Genomic DNA, 19,265 nt, shown 5'->3' with positions numbered 1-19,265 from the left:
GTTTCTCCCCTGGAATCTCCCTTGCTCTGGCCATCGGTGCTCCCTTCTGCGAGTCTTCCGATTCACTAGAGAGGCTTGCGGAATGACTCTGGCAGCTGTCACTTCCTGCTCCCCCTTCGTCCTCTTCCTCCTCACTCTCCATTTGCTCCCCCTCCTGTGTCTCTCCTTCTGAACCCCTGACAGATGCTTCCTCAGCAAATCTTTCAAGTGTCTGAAATGCAACTCAGCTGCGCGGCATAGATATCTGAGAGCCGATACAGTGGTACCTCTGGTTGTGAATGGGATCCGTTCCGGAGGCCCGTTCGCAACATGAAAAGAGCGCATCCCGCAGTGGCGCGTCTGCGCACGCGCAGTTGTGACTTGCCGCTTCTGCGCATGACGTCATTTTGCACTTCTGCGCATGCACGAGCGGCGAAACCCGGAAGTAACCTTTTCTGGTACTTCCGGGTTGCCGCAGGACGTAACCTGAAAGAATGCAACATGAGGTATGACTGTACTGCAAATAACCAGCAAAACATGCTTTCTTATGCATAGGCTTTATTGATTTGAAGTCTGACAGCCAGTTACACCGGGCTGAGATCTCCTTGGGAAACATGCTGAAATAGCAGCAGGCAGTACCACACTTCTCTGCAACTGGATCTTCCTTCCACAGTACTGCAGAAAGAACGAGGCAAGCTCAGGGTAGTCATGCTTATCGCTGGGCACTTTCAGAACCTGACTTGCGCACGGAAGTGCATCTGCTTTGTAGCGTTATTCTGCATGCTGGTCTTCAGCATCCACTTGGCCTTCATCCTCTGAAGGTACTGCATGTCACGCTCACAAGCCAGTGCTGCTCCTGAAGTTATGGAGAAAGAACCAACATTCAAGGTAAAAGGTAAAGGACCCCTGGACGGTTAAGTCCATTCAAAGGCGACTATGGGGTTGCGGTGCTCATCTTGCTTTCAGGCCGAGGAAGCCGCTGTCTGTCCGCAGACAGCTTTCCGGGTCATGTGGCCAGCATGACTAAACCGCTTCTGGTGCAACGGGACACTGTGGTGGAAGTTAGAGTGCACAGATACACTGTTTACCTTCCTGCCACAGCGGTACCCATTTATCTACTTGCACTGGCATGCTTTCAAAGAGCTAGGTTGCCAGGAGCCAGAACAGAGCAATGGGAGCTCACTCCGTCATGGGGATTCGAACTGCTGACCTTCTGATTGGCAAGCCCAAGGGCTCAGTGGTTTAAACCACAGTGCCATCCAACTGCACCTTCCAACATTCAACACTCAACCTGAAGGCAAAGCAACTTTTACGACGAATAGAAGCCCCCAGTCCTACAATGAGGTCTGCACAGGTCTAGCGGCTTCCTACATAAAATGCAGTTGATGTTGGGAGATGTGTTGAATTTGGGCCCAGGAAGCATGCCTAAATTTGGCAACCAGTTAAATCTAGCCCAGCATTCTGTTTCTAAAAGCAGTTATCCAGAAACCTCTAAAAATTCCCAAAGAATAAATAGATGCTTACATATACATATACATATACATACACACACACACACAAACAAACAAACAAACAAACACAACTGGGTGCAGAGGGAAGTAACAGAATGCCTAGCCCAGGCATGTCCAAAGTCCGTTTCGAGGGCAGTCAATTTCCTGGGGTAAAACTATAATCCTCAACAACCTTGGGGTATAATTGTATAGCAGTTTATTTCCTGGGGTAAAATCCCAACAAAAGCTCAACAACTTCAATCCTAAAAAAGTTCAATATCTTTGGTTGGCCCTCACCATAGCTGTCAACAGTCCCTTATTTGGTGGGACAGTCCCTTATCCCAGCGCCGTGTCCCGCTGCTGTCCCTTACTGATGATGTCCCTTAAATTTCCTGGGTTTCAAAGGAAGTAGCTCCTCTCCCTCCCTCCCTGCCAGTCAGGGAGGAGGGAGGCTCCAACTGTGTTGCTTGGCGGCGTTGCTCACCCAATAAGGAGTCTAAGAACAACTGGGGGGGTGGAGCTTGCATGCCTTGTGCCGATCAAATCGGCCGCGTTGCCTGGGGACTCGCCTTTGCTCAGCGCTTCTCAGCGGAGAGGTGACAGTGGTTTTCCTTGCTGCATCCCCTTTGCGCTGTGGGAACCACCACTTGAGGCTTCGTTTGGCTGCTGGCTGAGCTATCTGCCTTTGGCTTGGAGGGGCTCAGATGTTGAATATACCTGTGCTTGGAAAATCCCTTATTTTGGCTGCTGATCCCTTATTTTTGAGGCTGCTGGTCCCTTATTTTCAAATCTGTAAGTTGACAGCTATGGCCCTCACACATGTTCACTTCATCAAATCTGGTCCTCTTTGAAAAAAGCTCTAGACAGATGCTACACACATGGAATTAAGAGACACCAGCTCTTTGAAAAGGTATACCAACTAGTTCAGAATAGCAGGTAGCTACTATAATTGGCTACTTCCAGGAAAATGTCCCTTCTTATGGCTGAAAGAGATGCCTCTCAAGGACAATGGCTAGTAACTGTATTGATATAACACACTAATGCTGTTTGCTTACCTGTGCTGCCTGTCCATCCCAGAGCTTTATATTGCTGCAATACTCTGCCCACAGCATGTTTATTTTTAGAAACAGCCACAGCTCTTGAAGAACCAAACCGCTGCTTATAGTATCTCATCAGTGAACGGTGACCGATCCGGGCACCTTTGTAAGAAGGAAATGTGAATATTAAAGCAACAGAGTAGCTTTTAAAACAATGGTAAACTGGAAAATGGGGATATCATTAGCCACACCGTGAAACTCAGAATCCCATAAGGAAGTGGGTCCCAATTGCGGGAAAACGTAACCCACTCGGGGGATCCGTGAAACCATTTACATAACAAAAACTACCATAGAGATATCAACGTTTTCAAAAGTAGTGGGTCCATGGCTTGGCTTCTGAAAAACAGGGAGTCCATAGTACTTAGCTAACTGGGAACCACTGCCATAAGGGAGAGTAGACAATGCCATTTAGGGTAGAAGTAACTGTCAATAACATATTATGTAAAGAACATGTAGATTTACATCATACCTTTCCAGTTTGCAAGATCTGCAAGGGGCAGCTTACTATACCAAACAAGACTAAACGATGTACAATGGTATCTCAATTTACGAATGTAATCCATTCCAGAAGACCGTTCTGAGTTCCGAAACATTTGAAAACTCAAAACGGAAGCCTCAAAACGGAAAACTCAATACGGAAGCCATGTGGCATGTTCAACTTCCGAGGCTTGTTCAAAAAGCGAAGCTTTTACTTCTGGGTTTACGGTGTTCGAAAACTGAAACGTCTGTCAACGGAGACGTTCGAAAACCAACGTACCACTGTAGGCTAAAATCCAGGTAAGAACAACTCCACATGGGATATGGCAGATCCTGGTTGTTTATAATACTTACTTAGGCACAACGCAAACATGAACATCTCTAGCACCAACAAACTATGGGTGTATAGAAAACACCCAATTCCACAGAAAGACGTATTTTTTACTTCCTTAAACCAGGGATTGGGCGGGGGAGGGGTGGACCTGCAATCCAGCCACCAGCTATTCAGCATGAAGAAGGTAAAATGGGTTTTTGATGATGTGCAAAGCATACAATTGCAGCTCCCTCCTCTGCAAACGGTTCTGCTGCGAGAATATCATGGTAGAGAGGGAAATGTCTGAGCAGGGAGAGATAGACTTCTACTCCTTGCAAATATGCAAAAAGTTATCCATGTATTTTGTAGCTGCATGCCTGCATGAAAGTTATAGGATACAAATGTTTAGTAGTAGTAGTAATAATAGTAATAATAATATTTTTTATTGTTTATACCCCACTCACCCGGCTGGGTTTCCCCAGACACTCCGGGCGGCTTACAGCACATAAACAATTGTAAAACATTAGACAAAGCTTGCAGTTCTGCTTATAATCTGCATTCTTCTGCGGGACTTGCAAAGTCTTTCGCTTTCTGCATAGGCAGGACAGATTTTTAGGGGAAAAAAGTCCCAACACCCTTTAACACAGTTTGGAAAAAACTATTCACAGAGAAAATGAACAGTGAAGCTCGAGTTACTAAAAATTAAATATATGCCTCTATTTCCATGGGAAACAGCTGTGTGTGTGTTTAATGATTGCATGTGGCCTCACCCACTATTGGAATGCAGCCCCCGACAGATTTCCACTGGGATAATATGACCCCCTTGTCCCCAAAACAGTTCCCAACCATGCTAAGAATGTGGTTCTCACTTCATTCTGAGAACTTCAGCATTTCATCCCATTGCAGTGAGTTGCAGTGGCTCTTCAGAACTTCACTAAGGATTTCACACATTTGGGGGTGGGGAGTTGAACATCCCTTTCTTTACGTACTGCCATAGCAGACTACATGCAACAAATAGGGAAAATGGCTAATCAAGACTCTCTCCCTGTTCAGTTTTGGTTAAGCGATGCTCTATCAGGGTGGATAAAAATCAATGATTTAAAAAATAATAATCAAAAAAATCGGATTTTAAAAATTTAAATTGGATTTTTTTATTTAAATTGAATTTATTAAACCTCACAATAATTTCATAATCACCTGTCTGTGTATTTCTAATAGTATAACCAAATCAGTAATTTTTTATATAACTGTAAAAACTACTCTGAAAATTTATTCTTCCAAAAATGAAACCTCCATCTGGTTGTAAATATTAAGATTATACCAGCAAGAATGAGTCTTTCTGTAAAAAAAAATGGTTTAAATCAAGTCTTAAATCAAGTCTAGTGATTTAAACTGATTTGATTTAAATCAAATCCACCCTGTGCTCTAATGTATTTTCAATGCCACTTCTTCATGTTGCTCTGTTTACTCATTATCATTTTTGTCAAACCCTAGCAGCAAAATTAACAGCTAACGCCTTGCAAGCACTAAAACTATATTCGCCGAATCAGCCACAGCATTAGAAACATAGCCCTCAACGGTAATGCTTGGTCAAAATTCTCCCCTGGCAAATTATTCTTAACAGAGCCTATAGTTCAGAGCTACCCCAAAGCAAAAAGAGCACAAGATCATCATGGATATGTGTGTCTGTGTATCTGGGGAGGTGAGAGAACACAAAGAACTGAGCGGCTGAAACATGAAGAGGGGAGCTTTGAACAATAGAGACTTCCAGTGTGCCTTTCTTCAAAAGAGGGCAGGTTGCTATATCGTAATACAGTGGTACCTCGGGTTAAGTACTTAATTCGTTCCGGAGGTCCGTACTTAACCTGAAACTGTTCTTCACCTGAAGCACCACTTTAGCTAATGGGGCGATCTGCTGTCGCTGCACCGCCGCTGCATGATTTCTGTTCTTATCCTGAAGTTAGGTTCTTAACCTGAAGCACTATTTCTGGCTTAGTGGAGTGTGTAACCTGAAGCGTAGGTAACCCAAAGTACCACTGTACTGTCCTCATGACAAACTGGATGTGTTCCCTACATGCACACTGCGACCCAAGTCTGATATACTGGAATAGAAACTATCGTATTCCACACCCATGTGAATGTGTTGACCACTTCGAACAACGTTTGTCATGGGAACAATCTCTAGTAAACAAGCAGAGTCCAGGAACCAGAATGCTAGAATCCCAAAAGTGCCATCTAGTGGCTTACATGTTTAAACATTTGCATCAACAGTTTAAATTTGGGATCAGCAAAGTTTTTCAGCAGGGGGCCGGTCGACTGTCCCTCAGACCTTGTGGGGGGGCCAGTCTATATTTTGAAGAAAAAAATGAATGAATTCCTATGCCCCACAAATAACCCAGAGATGCATTTTAAATAAAAGGACACATTCTACTCATGTAAAAACACGCTGATTCCTGGACCATCCGCGGGCCAGATTTAGAAGGCGATTGGGCCAGATCCAGCCCCCAGGCCTTAGTTTGCTTACCCATGGTTTAAAAGCTTGAGGGTCCTGCACACCTCTATTTTCAGGAATAAATCACGAGCTGAGCTAGACATCACCTATACAAAAGTGTGTTGATAATACACATGCAAATCACACAGTGTTCTCTTTAAGTACTGCCCTCAGTATGTGATGACGCTGCACTATAATGTGCTAGAAATCACTGAAAAGGCTCTGAAAGAGAGCATTTCATTTCATTTGCAGCCCACCTTTATCATATGTTACCACCGATTTTCTTTTCTTCTCTTTTTATAAAAAAGAACTTTCCTGTCCCCAAAAGGATTTTTAATCAGGCAAAGAAAACTCTAACAAGGGCAGAATCCTGAGACCTCACACTCCACTTTGCTGGTTTTAATCAAATTCTTTGTTTTGCTCTCCCATTTAAAGCACATACTTCCTTTAAAGGTAAAGGTAAAGGTACCCCTGCCCGTACGGGCCAGTCTTGACAGACTCTGGGGTTGTGCGCCCATCTCACTCAAGAGGCCAGGGGCCAGCGCTGTCCGGAGACACTTCCGGGTCACGTGGCCAGCGTGACATCGCTGCTCTGGCGAGCCAGAGCCGCACACGGAAACGCCGTTTACCTTCCCGCTGGTAAGCGGTCCCTATTTATCTACTTGCACCCGGAGGTGCTTTCGAACTGCTAGGTTGGCAGGCGCTGGGACCGAGCAGTGGGAGCGCACCCCGCCGCAGGGATTCGAACCGCCGACCTTTCGATCGGCAAGTCCTAGGCGCTGAGGCTTTAACCCACAGCGCCACCTGCGTCCCAATACTTCCTTTAGAGTGGCATAAATGTGGATCTCAAGGCTAGACCTGCCGGGGTCACAGCAGAACTGTGTTGTCATACGCCTGCAGACCTCTCCTGTGAGATTTTTAAAGCCGGGAAGCGATTTCCCCATTTCTCAGACAGCACAATATTAAAGACACACGTACGAAAATGACCAGCAAGCTTAAGGGGTGTGCCGTGAAATTTTGCAAAATGATTGCTGCTGCATGTCAACCAAATGGGAAGTTTAGCACTGTCCCCATGTATCAGCTGCATTGAAAGTAATAGAAGAAACCGTTTATTCATCATTAGTACAATTACATCCCACTTTTATTTCAACATGGAACTTAAGGCAGCAAAGTTAAGGCTCCCCAAGGCTGCTGTATAGCTTGTGCCTTCAGACCTTGACTGGAACATTGCACGTTAAGTCTACAATGTTCAGTGTGCTCACTGCGAATGCTGCCACACTGAAGTCAACACAACTTTCTTCTGAGTATGCCTTATAAGATCAGAGTGCAAGAGCACGGGCAGAGATGCAATAACGTGGCACACACTGGGCTGAGGTCTTTTTTCTTTAAGACTCTTCTCTTAGGGATGGAGAAGAAAGGTAAAGGTAAAGGGACCCCTGACGATTAGGTCCAGTCGTGGACAACTCTGGGGTTGCGGCGCTGATCTCACTTTATTGGCCGAGGGAGCCGGCGTACAGCTTCCGGGTCATGTGGCCAGCATGACTAAGCCGCTTCTGGTGAACCAGAGCAGCGTACGGAAACGCCGTTTACCTTCCCACCAGAGCGGTACCTATTTATCTACTTGCACTTTGACGTGCTTTCGAACTGCTAGGTTGGCAGGAGCAGGGACCAAGCAACGGGAGCTCACTCCGTCGCGGGGATTCGAACCGCTGACCTTCTGATCGGCAAGTCCGAGGCTCTGTAGTTTAACCCACAGTGCCACCTGTGTCCCTATGGAGAAGATACAAAGGCCCTTAACAGCCCAGCCCCACAAAGTTCTTGTTGACTAATCCCACTGCAACAGACTCGACTTCTCCACGCACATCAACACAATCATCAGTGGATCAACAACTGATGGGGCAAGGAACTCGCTTCAGGGGGTCAAAATCTGCCAACGGATGCTGGTTCCTGGACAGAGGCATTCTCACACCGCAGTCATAGCATTAGTACAAAAGCTGGGTGTCCACCAGTATGCAGATGATACCCAGCTCTACCTCTCCTTCAGGTCAGAACCAGTGAGGGCAGTGAAGGTCCTGTGTGAGTATCTGGAGGCGGTTCGCAGGTGGATGGCATCTAACAGATTGAGGTTGAATCCTGACAAGACATAAGTACTGTTTTTTGGGGACAGGGGGCGGGTGGGTGTGGGGGACTCCCTGGTCCTGAACGGGGTAACCGTGCCCCTGAAAGACCAGGTGCGCAGCCTGGGAGTCATTTTTGACTCACAGCTGTCCATGGAGGTGCAGGTTAATTCTGTGTCCAGGGCAGCTGTCTACCAGCTCCATCTGGTCCGCAGGCTGAGACCCTACCTGCCCGCAGACTGTCTCGCCAGAGTGGTGCATGCCCTGGTTATCTCCCGCTTGGACTACTGCAATGTGCTCTATGCTGGGCTACCTTTGAAGGTGACTCGGAAACTACAACAAATCCAGAATGCAGCTGCTAGACTGGTGACTGGGAGTGGTTGCTGGGACCATATAGCATTGGCTCCCAGTATGTTTCTGAGCACAATTCAAAGTGTTGGTTCTGACCTTTAAAGTCTGACCTAAACGGCCTCAGCCCAGTATACCTGAAAGAGCATCTTCACCCACATCGCTCAGCCCAGACACAGATGCTCCTCAGAGGGTCTTCTGCTGGTTCCCTCACTATGAGAAGCAAAGTTACATGGAACCAGGCAGAGGGCCTTCTCAGTAGTGGCACCCGCCCTTCAGATGTCCAGGAGATTAAAAAAAATTACACAACTTTTAGAAGACATCTGAAGGCAGCCCTGTATTGGGAGGTTTTTAATGATGTTTTATGTTTTTGGATATGCTGTAAGCCGCCCAGAGTAGCTGGGAAAACCCAGCCAGATGGTTGGGGTATAAATAAAAAAATTAGTATTATTATTAAATATTCTGGGGAAAGGCAGGGACTGCTCACCTTCAAGGCAAGTCATTTGGAAGGCAACTGTGTGAACCACCCACACTGACTTGCACTAATTGTTAATGAATCTGTAAAGTGAGCACTTGGGATGATCCTGGCATATTTCAAGAATACACTTACCTGAAGGTAAAATCAGCTCCATTGAATCATCATCATAATCCAAATTCTTCTCCGGTGGCAGTTCTTCAGACATCTCTGCACCATCTCCTTCCTGATAGTCAGGATAAGTGCTCCTATGAAAGAGAAATAGCAAGATCCTGCGTTATTTCCCTCAGTAAGGACTGCATGCTTAACAGCTCAATCTCAAGACCAGCTACCAACCAGTGATGTAAACAGGTTACCCGTTAAAACTTCTGGGGAGGAGGTGAAAGTCTCTTTTGAGTAATACGCCACAAACAGCTACATGTTCTCCAGAACTGTGACATATGATGGGGCTATAGAACAATAACCTAACAGAATGTAGGTTTTAAGCTAAAAGGTTATCGCTGGAGACCAAGTACCAGTGGCAAGGTGGAGACAGTGGTTATATTCAGATGATCAAATCCTGGCTTAATATACCATCTTAATAAATGGCCTAAAGGCGTAATAACATATAGTTAAGCCAAAATATGATTGTCCAAATCTTGGGTAGTTAAAAAAACAGGAGAACTGTTTCTAGACATATGGGAATTTAAGTAACTTGTTATTGAACACCATCAAAAAGGTTTAAAACAATCTAGATGTCAAGGCTTTGTTTTTTAAAATAACCTTCTTGTTTCTGAGCTTACCAGGCAATTGCAGATTTGAATTCTTTCCCCTTATACGTGCGACAGCTTGAAGAGTTAAGTTATACAGCTGAAGCACAGAAACCATTAAGAATTCCACTGTGGGTTCCCCTGTACTCAAGTTTACATTTACTACAACGTTAAAGGGTAGAAAGGAATGACTAGTGGACACTGAACACCAACTCATAACGTATGTTGGCCACCTCATAGTAAATATTTTGGTGAAAAGCAGCCTATACATTTTACAAAATAAAACACTTTGCATTAGAGCAGCCTGCTGAAGGGAAAATGTAGTATTAGCAGCACAACCTTCTTTGAAGTTCTATTTTAGATTGCAAAAGTGATTTCTAGTAGATTGTGCCCCGTATTTCTTGGTCCATCAGCTGGTACACCTGGGACGCGGGTGGCACTGTGGGTTAAACCACAGAGCCTAGGACTTGCTGATCAGAAGGTCAGTGGTTCAAATCGCCACGACAGGGTGAGCTCCCGTTGCTTAGTCCCTGCTCCTGCCAACCTAGCAGTTCGAAAGCATGTCAAAGTGCAAGTAGATAAACAGGTACTGCTCTGGCGGGAAGGTAAACCGCATTTCCGTGCGCTGCTCTGATTCACCAGAAGCGTCTTAGTCATGCTGGCCACATGACCCGGAAGCCGTACGCCAGCTCCCTCGGCCAATAAAGCGAGATGAGCACTTCAACCCCAGAGTCGGCCACGACTGGACCTAATGGTCAGGGGTCCCTTTACCTTATCCCATGGGCTGAGATTAACTGACCTTTTAACATGTTTCCAATGTAATTTCCCCTCTGCTGCCTACACCAAAGGATCGAAGCTATCCAGTACCCTTGCTTGTCTAGCTAAATCTCTAGCAAGCGTTTGTCCCACTGCTGCAGAAATTCTTGTGAAATAAAATGTTTGGGCTTCACGTGAGCAATATAAGCAAGCTTGTCACCAAACAGACTTCTAGAAGGTCAAATGGATTTTTGGGGAAGCCACTGGTTTTCAAGAGGCTAACAGACATGTCAGTACTCAAGTGAGAAGAAGGCTGCTTCCACATTAACAACAGCTCCACACTGCTCCAGTGAGTGAACACTTTGTGAGCAAGCAGAATAAAGTGACTTGTCTCCAATGCCAGGATCCAACCATGGTTAGGGAGCAGCAGCAGCAGCAGCAGGAGGAGGAGGGAAGTAGAATGTTACTCTGCCCATCCACGAGAGTCTTGCTTGTGTATGTTACCCGAGTAGCACAATACTAGTAAAGGTAAAGGGTCCCCTGACCATTAGGTCCAGTCGTGACCGACTCTGGGGTTGCGGCGCTCATCTCACTTTACTGGCCGAGGGAGCTAGTGTACAGCTTCTGGGTCATGTGGCCAGCATGACTAAGCCGCTTCTGGCAAACCAGAGCAGCGCATGGAAACACTGTTTACCTTCCCGCCGGAGTGGTACCTATTTATCTACTTGCACTTTGACGTGCTTTCGAACTGCTAGGTTGGCAGGAGCAGGGACCGAGCAACGGGAGCTTACCCCATCGCGGGGATTCAAACCACAACCTTCTGATCGGCAAGTCCTAGGCTCTGTGGTTTAACCCACAGCGCCACCCGCGTCCCAGCACAATACTAGACCAATGGAAATGCCAAAACTGAAACGTTTCATTTGCTGTGTGTCTAAATTTGGCCGCTGCCGTTTCCCACCTGAAGTCATAGAAGTCTGCAAACTCCAGAGCAGCATCGCCTTCCGTGAAGAGCTTGCAGTGGCTTTTGTCGTTCATATGGGCCTGCACAGCTTCCGTCGTGTAGAAGGATTTCCCCTTCTCATTGCACCACAGGCAGATCTTCCCAATGCCAACCTTCTCTCCTATAGGTTGTGAGGGGAAAGACACACACTGTACTCTCCCATCTTATGCTAACGCAACATATTTGGTGGTTTCACAGCATTCCACAGCCCAAATGTTGTTCTACTGTACATCAGGGATGGGAAACCTGTGTGTTGCTGAACTCCCAACTCCAATTAACCCTGTGGAAGTTTTAAGTCTAGCAACATCCGGAAGACCACACCCCTGCTTCACATTATACAGTAAATACAAAAACGTTCACAAATAAAATAGTATAGAGGTAGGGTAAAGGACCCCTGGACGGTTAAGTCCAGTCAAAGGCGACTATGGGTGTGCGGCACTCCTGACTGCATGAAATTTATTACGGTCCCAAACCAAATTCACATACTGTACTAAGTGAACATAAAACACAATAGAATTAAGTTTGACAATAGAATTAAGTTTGTGGCACTCATCTCGCTTTCAGGCCGAGGGAGCCGGCGTTTGTCCACAGACAGCTTTCCAGGTCATGTGGCCAGCAGGACTAAACCGCTTCTGGCACAATGGGACACCATGATGGAAACCACAGCGCACAGAAACGCCATTTACCTTCCCGCCGCAGCAGCAACTATTTATCTACTTGCACTGGAGTGCTTTTGAACTGCTAGGTTGGCAGGAGCTGGGACAGAGCAACAGGAGCTCACGCCGTTGCTGGAATTTGAACTGTCGATCTTCTGATCGGCAAGCCCAAGGGGCTCAGTGATTTAGATCACAGCGCTACCCGTGTCCCCCACAAATATAATATCAGTTCACCTCACAATAATATCATAATTATCTGTCTATGTATTTCTAATAGTATAACCAAATCAGTAATTTTTGATATAACTCTAAAAACTACTCTGAAAATTTATTATTCAAAAAATGAAAACTTCATCTGGTTGTAAATATTAAGATTATACCAACAAGATGGAGCCTTTCTGTAAAAAAATAAATGATTTAAATGAAGTCTTACTGACTAGTGATTTAAATCAAATCCACCCTGTTTCAAATGATATGTATTTTACTCTGAGGAATAACACTGAGATGAATGCCACAGGATGCCCTCTTAAAATCAACAAGAGAGCTTTAGATAGTTGAGGCTGGCATGTCTTAAGACTTACCCAAGTACTTAATCAGACCTCTGATATCCACAAGATATTCTATATCTGGAATAAAGAAGCTGTGAACTTTTGTCATGTGGGACACATTCTTCATGAGGCAGCTTGAATGGTGGGAACAGAATAAGCAGTCGGTTACTGGGATCGCGTCTGAGCTGGGGTGATCCTTCCCAGACGCACTCTCTTCGGCCTCATCCGGGATCCCTTCCATCGGTCCTTCTTCGACCTCCAGATCTTCACCTGAGTCTACATCCTCCCAACCTTTCAAACCAAGCGAAAGTGAAAGCTTAGGAGGAATCTTTTCATGCTGACCAAAAGATGCAGGTTAACCATTCAATACAAGCGGCAGGCTAGTGATTCATAATTATGAATGGTCTACCACCCCCTTGATTGCTCCCAAAATCATTTGGGCTGCTTGAGCGTTCAAGGCGAACACTAAAAAAACTCCCTAAGAACACTGTGCTGTCTTCTTTTTAGTGCCTGCTTAAAAAAAATTGTTTAGGCTTTAACTTTGTATTAATTTGGTGACAGTTGGTTACTTTTTTGAGAAAATCAATAATAAGAATAACAATAATTTCCCCAGCCACTATGGGCGGCCCCCAACAGAACATTAAAAACACGATAAAACATCAAACATTAAAAACTTCCCTAAAGAGGGCTGCCTTCAGGTGACTTCTAAAAGTCAGATAGTTGTTTATTTCCTTGACATCTGATGGGAGGGCATTCCACAAGGTGAGTGCCATTACCAATAAGGCTCTCTGCCTGATTCCCTGTAACCTCACTTCTCGTAGTGAGGGAACCAGTAGAAGACCCACAGAGCTGGACCTCAGTGTCTGGGCTGAACGATGGGGATGGAGACGCTCTTTCAGGCATACTGGGCGAAGGACGTATAATTGGCAAAAAAACCCCACATTTTTCTTTAGGCAAGTCTGTTGAGACGAAGTTACATATGTTTTACCTCCTTTGAGCTACTATGAATTCTAACAATCCTTCGGAATGTTTTTCTATACATGTATTTTAACCATTGTTATCAATAATTTTATTGCTCTATATTTTTGTAACCAGCTTAGGGGTTTTCTTACAATCAAGTGGTATAAAATTTTTGCTAAAATAATTTTTCAAAAAATATTCAAGCAGCCCAATTTCTCCCTATCTTCTCTGTATTTTCAGCCAAGATATAAACTGCTGATTTGAGCTGCTGTACAAAACCTATTAATGGGACTTTCTAATAAACCAGGGGTCAGACAACACAAACACATGTTGTTGTTGGCCACCTCCCATCAGCCTCAGCCAGGAATGATGGGAATTGTAGTCCAGAAGATCTCCTAGTACGTTTCTGAGCACAATTCAAAGTGTTGGTGCTGACCTTTAAAGCCCTAAACGGCCTCGGTCCAGAATACCTGATGGAGCGTCTCCACCCCCATCGTTCAGCCCAGACACTGAGATCCAGCGCCGAGAGCCTTCTGGTGGTTCCCTCATTGCAAGAAGTGAGGTTACAGGGAACCAGACAGAGGGCCTTCCCGGTAGTGGTGCCCACCCTGTGGAACACCCTTCAGATGTGAAAGAAATAAGCAGCTATCCTATCTTTAAAAGACATCTGAAGGCAGCCATGTTCAGGGAAGTTTTTAATATTTAACGCTGTATTGTTTTTAACACTTGATTGGGAGCCACCCAGAGTGGCTGGGGAAACTCAGCCAGATGGGTGGGGTATAAATAATAAATTATTATTATTATTATTATTATTATTATTATTATTATTATTATTAGGATGGCTTTTCCTGTGCTAAAGCATCCAAACTCCCCAAAAGACTGCTGAAAGAATAAACTGCCCTTGTCCCGCTACCTTCTTCCATATCGTCGGCCTCCTCTTCTTCCTCCGATTGTTCTCTTGCCAACTTCTTGGCCTGTTCCTCAAACCACTGCAGCCGGGGAGCTTTTTCCGCATGTTCTCTGCTGCTTTCCGCAGCAACCGAAGACCCAGCAGCACCGCCAGGCAAGAAGGGAGCCTTCTTGGGAGACAAGGAGGGCTGGGCTCTGATGGCTTGCTGGATGGCGGCATTCATGGCATCTTTGTCGACGTTCTCTTGAGCGAGGCCTTTCTCCAAGTTCTTCTCGTTCAGGAGTTCAACCTTCTTGCTGACCGCTTGGACGGCTTTCTTCTCGAGCTCCAGGTGCTTCTTGGACTTCAGGTGGTTCTCGTAAGCGTTGAAGTTGGAGAACCTCTTGCTGCAAGCCGTGCAGTAGGTAGCAGTCGCCTTGTTCTGCTCCTCCAGCCCAGCTCTCTGCGCCAGAACCCTCTCCTGGAAGTTCTCAGCAGTGACAGGCGGCATCTCGGCGACTTTCCGTTTCAGGTTGTACCTGTGCCAGTCGGTCTTGTAGTGGGCACGCTGGACATCAGCATCCTTAAAAGCCACGCGGCAAGTGATGCAAGTGTACGACGCCACGGCTGGAGAGGAAGGAGAACACACAAACAGGTTAGCCAAGACAAGCAGACGCCTGAAATTCAGCTTAAGACAACTGTCTTAGGCATGCCTTATACAGTGGTACCTCAGGTTAAGTACTTAATTCGTTCCAGAGGTCCTTACATAACCTGAAACTGTTCTTAACCTGAAGCACCACTTTAGCTAATGGGGCCTCCCGCTGCTACCGCGCCACCAGAGCCCGATTTCTGTTCTCATCCTGAAGCAAAGTTCTTAACCTGAAGCACTATTTATGGGTTGGCGGAGTCTGTAACCTGAAGCGTATGTAACCTGAGGTACCACTGTATTAACAGGAATAAAACAGGCAACCTGGGAGGGAAAGAATTTTACACATCCCATGGATCTAAAAACAGAGGTTAATGAAACATGTGGCACAATTCAAACAAACACTTCGAAGTCCCATTGGTTTCTCCAACAAACAAAATCAGCATCTAGCACACCGGCTGAGACCCTACCTGCCCACAGATTGTCTTGCCAGAATGGTGCACACTCTGGTTATCTCCTGCCTGGATTACTGCAATGTGTGTGGGGCTACCTTTGAAAGTGATCCGGAAACTACAATTAATCCAGAATGCTAGACTGCAGACTGGGAGTGGCTGCCGGCACCATATAACACCGGTCTTGAAAGACCTACATTGGCTCCTGTGACGTTAACATATATGAGAGTGCTGGAGGGGAAATAGTTAAATAGGTTGCGCAGACAGGACCCAGGGGGGTGGAGTCAGTGGGTCTATAAAACTAGTTCTGGGAGGAGTTCGTTGGGAGTTGTGGGTGGGTAGTTGGTTGGATTTCATGGGTTGGCTGGTTGGGAAAGGCAGTTGGTAATAGAGAGACAGTTAGGGCAGTTGGTCCTTGAGCGTGGGGGAAGGTAGCAGAGATAGAGAGAAGAACATAAGACTAAGAAAGTAAAGAGGAACAGCATTTGGTATGCTGTAAAAGTTTTGCTTTACGTCTGAAATAAAATACACTCTTCTTTATTAATTAAAAAGCTGACTGAGACTGAAGTGATTTTACCAGGGAGGACCTGGTTGGTGGCACCGGATTAGTGGTGTACGGGTCAATAGTCTGTGAGACGACCGGGGGCTCCGTACGAACGCCACACCTTCCAGTACATTTCCGAGCACAATTCAGAATGTTGGTGCTGACATTTAAAGCCCCAAACGGCCTTGGCCCAGTATACCTGAAGGAGCTTCTCCACCCCCATTGTTCAGCCTGGAAACTGAGATCCAGCTCTTTTGGGCCTTTTGGCGGTTCCCTCACTGCTGAGAAGTGAAGCTACAGGGAACCAGGCAGAGGGCCTTCTCAACAGTGGTGCCCACCCTTTGGAACACCCTCCCATCAGATGTCAAGGAAATACAGTAAACAACTATCTGACTTTTAGAAGACATCTGAAGGCAGCCCTCTTTAGGGAAGTTTTTAATGTTTGATGTTTTATCGCTTTATTATTATTATTATTCTGTTGGGAGCCACCCAGAGTGGCTGGTGAAACCCAGCCAGATGGGCAGGGTATAAATAATAAATTTTAATATTATTATTATTATGCCTTATATTAACAGGAAAAAACAGGCAATCTGGGAGGGCAGGAATTTTACATACCCCGTGGATCTAAAAATACAGCTTAATTAAATATACAACACAATCCAAACAAAGTCCTATTGATTTCCCCAGCAGACAAAATCAGCACAATATTGTTGGCATCTGTCTGTCTCAAGAGGCAAAGAGATGAAGTAAAAGCACCAAAGTGACTTCCCAGGAGCGCAAGCCTGGGTAGTGTGTATGGAGGTCTTGGGCTGCCCAGACAACAAGACTCCCCTCTTGGCCTCACTGATGTGGTCCAAGGGAAAGCAGAGCAATATGTTTGGCATCAGCTTGGCTGCAGGAGTTGCCAGAGGGAGGCACAGAAGGCACCATCCAACCATCTTAGGGAATCCACTCTGATTTGATTTGAAGCCAATTTGATTCCCTCCCCCTCTTTCTTTTTTCTTTTTCCTTTCTCCTCCTGTGATGAGGCTGCATTTTAATATTTTAATGTTTCAATATTTTAATTGTTGTATTTTAATCTTGTTTTTAAGTTGTATTCATTCAACTTGTTTTTATTATTGCTTGTTAGCCGCCCTGAGCCCGGCCTTGGCTGGGGAGGGTGGGGTATAAACAAGAAGAAGAAGAAGAAGAAGAAGAAGAAGAAGAAGAAGAAGAAGAAGAAGAAGAAGAAGGAGGAGGAGGAGGAGGAGGAGGAGGAGGAGGTCTGTCTTTCCAGGTTGATGAGCTCCATCTGCCCCTACAGCACAATATGCTAACAAAGTAAACTAAGGTACATATTGGCACAGTAAATCCCAATTAGTATTTTCCACAGAACCAGTAATGCACTAGTTGGTAGGGCCTGTTTAATTTTTCAACTTCCATATTCCAAAAATGAGGGGTGCTAAAAAGTTATAACGTGACTAGGGAATTCAAAAGGTCCTTTGGTTAAATTAATGTAACTTAAGTTTTTGCTGGTAAATAAAATGTGTGCAATAGTGGATACAAATCCTTAAAAATGATGGCAAGTACTTGGCAGTTATATTATATATTATATATATTTATTTATATATTGTACAAATTTTCTATTACCTGACACTTTCAGAAGACAAAATTAAAATTCTCTGGCATTCCGAGAGCAGTTCGTTTGCTTTTCTTCAAATGTACCCTTACCAAGCCAAATGCTGTCACAAAAATAACAGGTTTATATTCCTCATGCCCCAAAACATGTTTTTCAGACCCCCTCACTGAATAAATAGGCAAACATTAAATTTCAGCTCCTAAACTGACACGCCCTAAATGAAAGGGACACCTGGATCCATCGTCACAGAGACTTTGCACCATCCTACCTGACGTCGCCGGACAGTCGGGCGACTCGCTGCTGCTCATAATCCAGAGGCTGGAAAGGCCGCGTCGGAAGCAAAAGTTGTTTTTATTAGAAAGAAAAAAAGATATCAGCGACTCGAATCCTGAACGACGACACGGAACGCTGGCGAAAGAAGGCAGCGCGATGGAACGTTGAGCGTGGGAAAGAGAACGTTGAGCGTGGGAAAGAGAACGTTGGAGCTGCGAAGATTCCACCGAACTTTGATCACTGTCGGTTCCAAAGACGCAACGCTTCCCTTCCCTTTTCCCGGCCTCGCAGCCACGCTTCAACGTCGAAGCTTTTCCTTCTCGCTCGCAGGAAGAGGAAGACGGCATTGACGGTTGTTTCCCGCTTCCTCCTCCTTCTCTCGCGCGCCCTCTGCGCGCACGGAGGGTTACATGCTGCGCCGTGTTATTCTCCCCATTTTTCCAGCGGCGCAAAGAGGGGCAACCGATTCTTTTGCGTGCCCCACAAGGCAGAGGCTGGAAAAGAGGAGGGAGGGCCCCAGCTTGGACGCCCCAAACCTATGGTGCCACCCGCTTTTACGCGCGAGAGCCACGGAAGGCAGCGTCTGGTTCTCCGGATTCTTCTCAGTTGCCCTCGGTATCCACTCCTGGCGCTGCGCGATGAGGACTTGGTGCTTGCTCGGGAGAAAACACAAGCATCCACTTCTGCCCCGGCCGCTCTCTGTCCTCTCTCCAACTCTGGGCTAACCCTGGCGCCTTCGAGGCGTTCTTGGACAGCAGCTTTAATCAGCTCCAGCCAGGAATGATGAGATGATGATGATGATGATGATTTATTATTTATACCCCGGACAACTGGCTGCGTTTCCCCAGCCACTCTGGGCGGCTCCCAATCAAGTGTTTAAAAAAATACAGCATTAAATATTAAAAACATCCCTAAACAGGGCTGCCTTCAGATGTCTTTTAAAGATAGGGTAGCTGCTTATTTCCTTCACATCTGAAGGGAGGGTGTTCCACAGGGTGGGCGCCAGTACCGAGAAGGCCCTCTGCCTGGTTCCCTGTAACCTCACTTCTCGCAATGAGATCGTCGTTAGCATTAAGATAAATTCAACAGTGTAAGTTTTGATGGATGTAATAATGGAATACTGAATGGTTTAGTTAAAATATGCAGGGATTTATGTTATGCAAAATGAACCGTGGAAGAGTAGAAGAGAAGTCACTGACATTTTAAGGTTGTTTAAATGAATAGTCTAAATTGTAAAACAGAAAATTTAATAAAAAAAATATTTTTTAAATAATTAAATTTATAGCCCATAAATCCAATGGAATTAGATGGTGGAAAGCATGGGAGAGGATAGAGAGGATTTTGTTAGTTGCAGATGCTAAATTTTGCCTAATGTGTTGACATGACA

General features: G+C 45.5%; 1 protein-coding gene across 1 annotated transcript; it reads right to left on the bottom strand.

Annotated features, from left to right (window-relative positions):
• Window positions 1-520: 520 nt before the first annotated feature.
• On the bottom strand, window positions 521-18,651 carry ZNF622 (zinc finger protein 622). The gene is made up of 7 exons (XM_083747313.1): window positions 17,874-18,651; window positions 14,370-14,972; window positions 12,530-12,787; window positions 11,251-11,413; window positions 8,923-9,035; window positions 2,525-2,668; window positions 521-835 (listed from the first exon to the last, which is right to left on the bottom strand). The coding sequence occupies exons 1-7, from the start codon at window positions 18,223-18,225 to the stop codon at window positions 708-710; spliced, it is 1,761 nt and encodes a 586-aa protein (XP_083603439.1). The 5' UTR covers window positions 18,226-18,651; the 3' UTR covers window positions 521-707.
• Between the last annotated feature and the right edge of the window lie 614 nt (window positions 18,652-19,265).

This window comes from Podarcis gaigeae (genome assembly GCF_964106915.1).
Source record: "Podarcis gaigeae genome assembly, chromosome: 7".
In the NCBI taxonomy this organism is placed as follows: domain Eukaryota; kingdom Metazoa; phylum Chordata; class Lepidosauria; order Squamata; family Lacertidae; genus Podarcis; species Podarcis gaigeae.
Note: the sequence above shows the minus strand (reverse complement) of the source record. Positions and strands in the feature narration are given on the sequence as shown.

What these genes read in the sequence shown, in the direction of transcription:
- ZNF622 (XM_083747313.1), bottom strand. Translation starts at nt 18,225, where the DNA reads ATGCCGTCTTCCTCTTCCTGCGAGCGAGAAGGAAAAGCTTCGACGTTG. An exon ending in GGCCGACGATATGGAAGAAG is followed by an intron (nt 12,788 to 14,369) that starts GTAGCGGGACAA and finishes TTGGTTTGAAAG; the next exon opens with GTTGGGAGGATGTAGACTCA. An exon ending in GGGATGGACAGGCAGCACAG is followed by an intron (nt 836 to 2,524) that starts GTAAGCAAACAG and finishes CCATAACTTCAG; the next exon opens with GAGCAGCACTGGCTTGTGAG.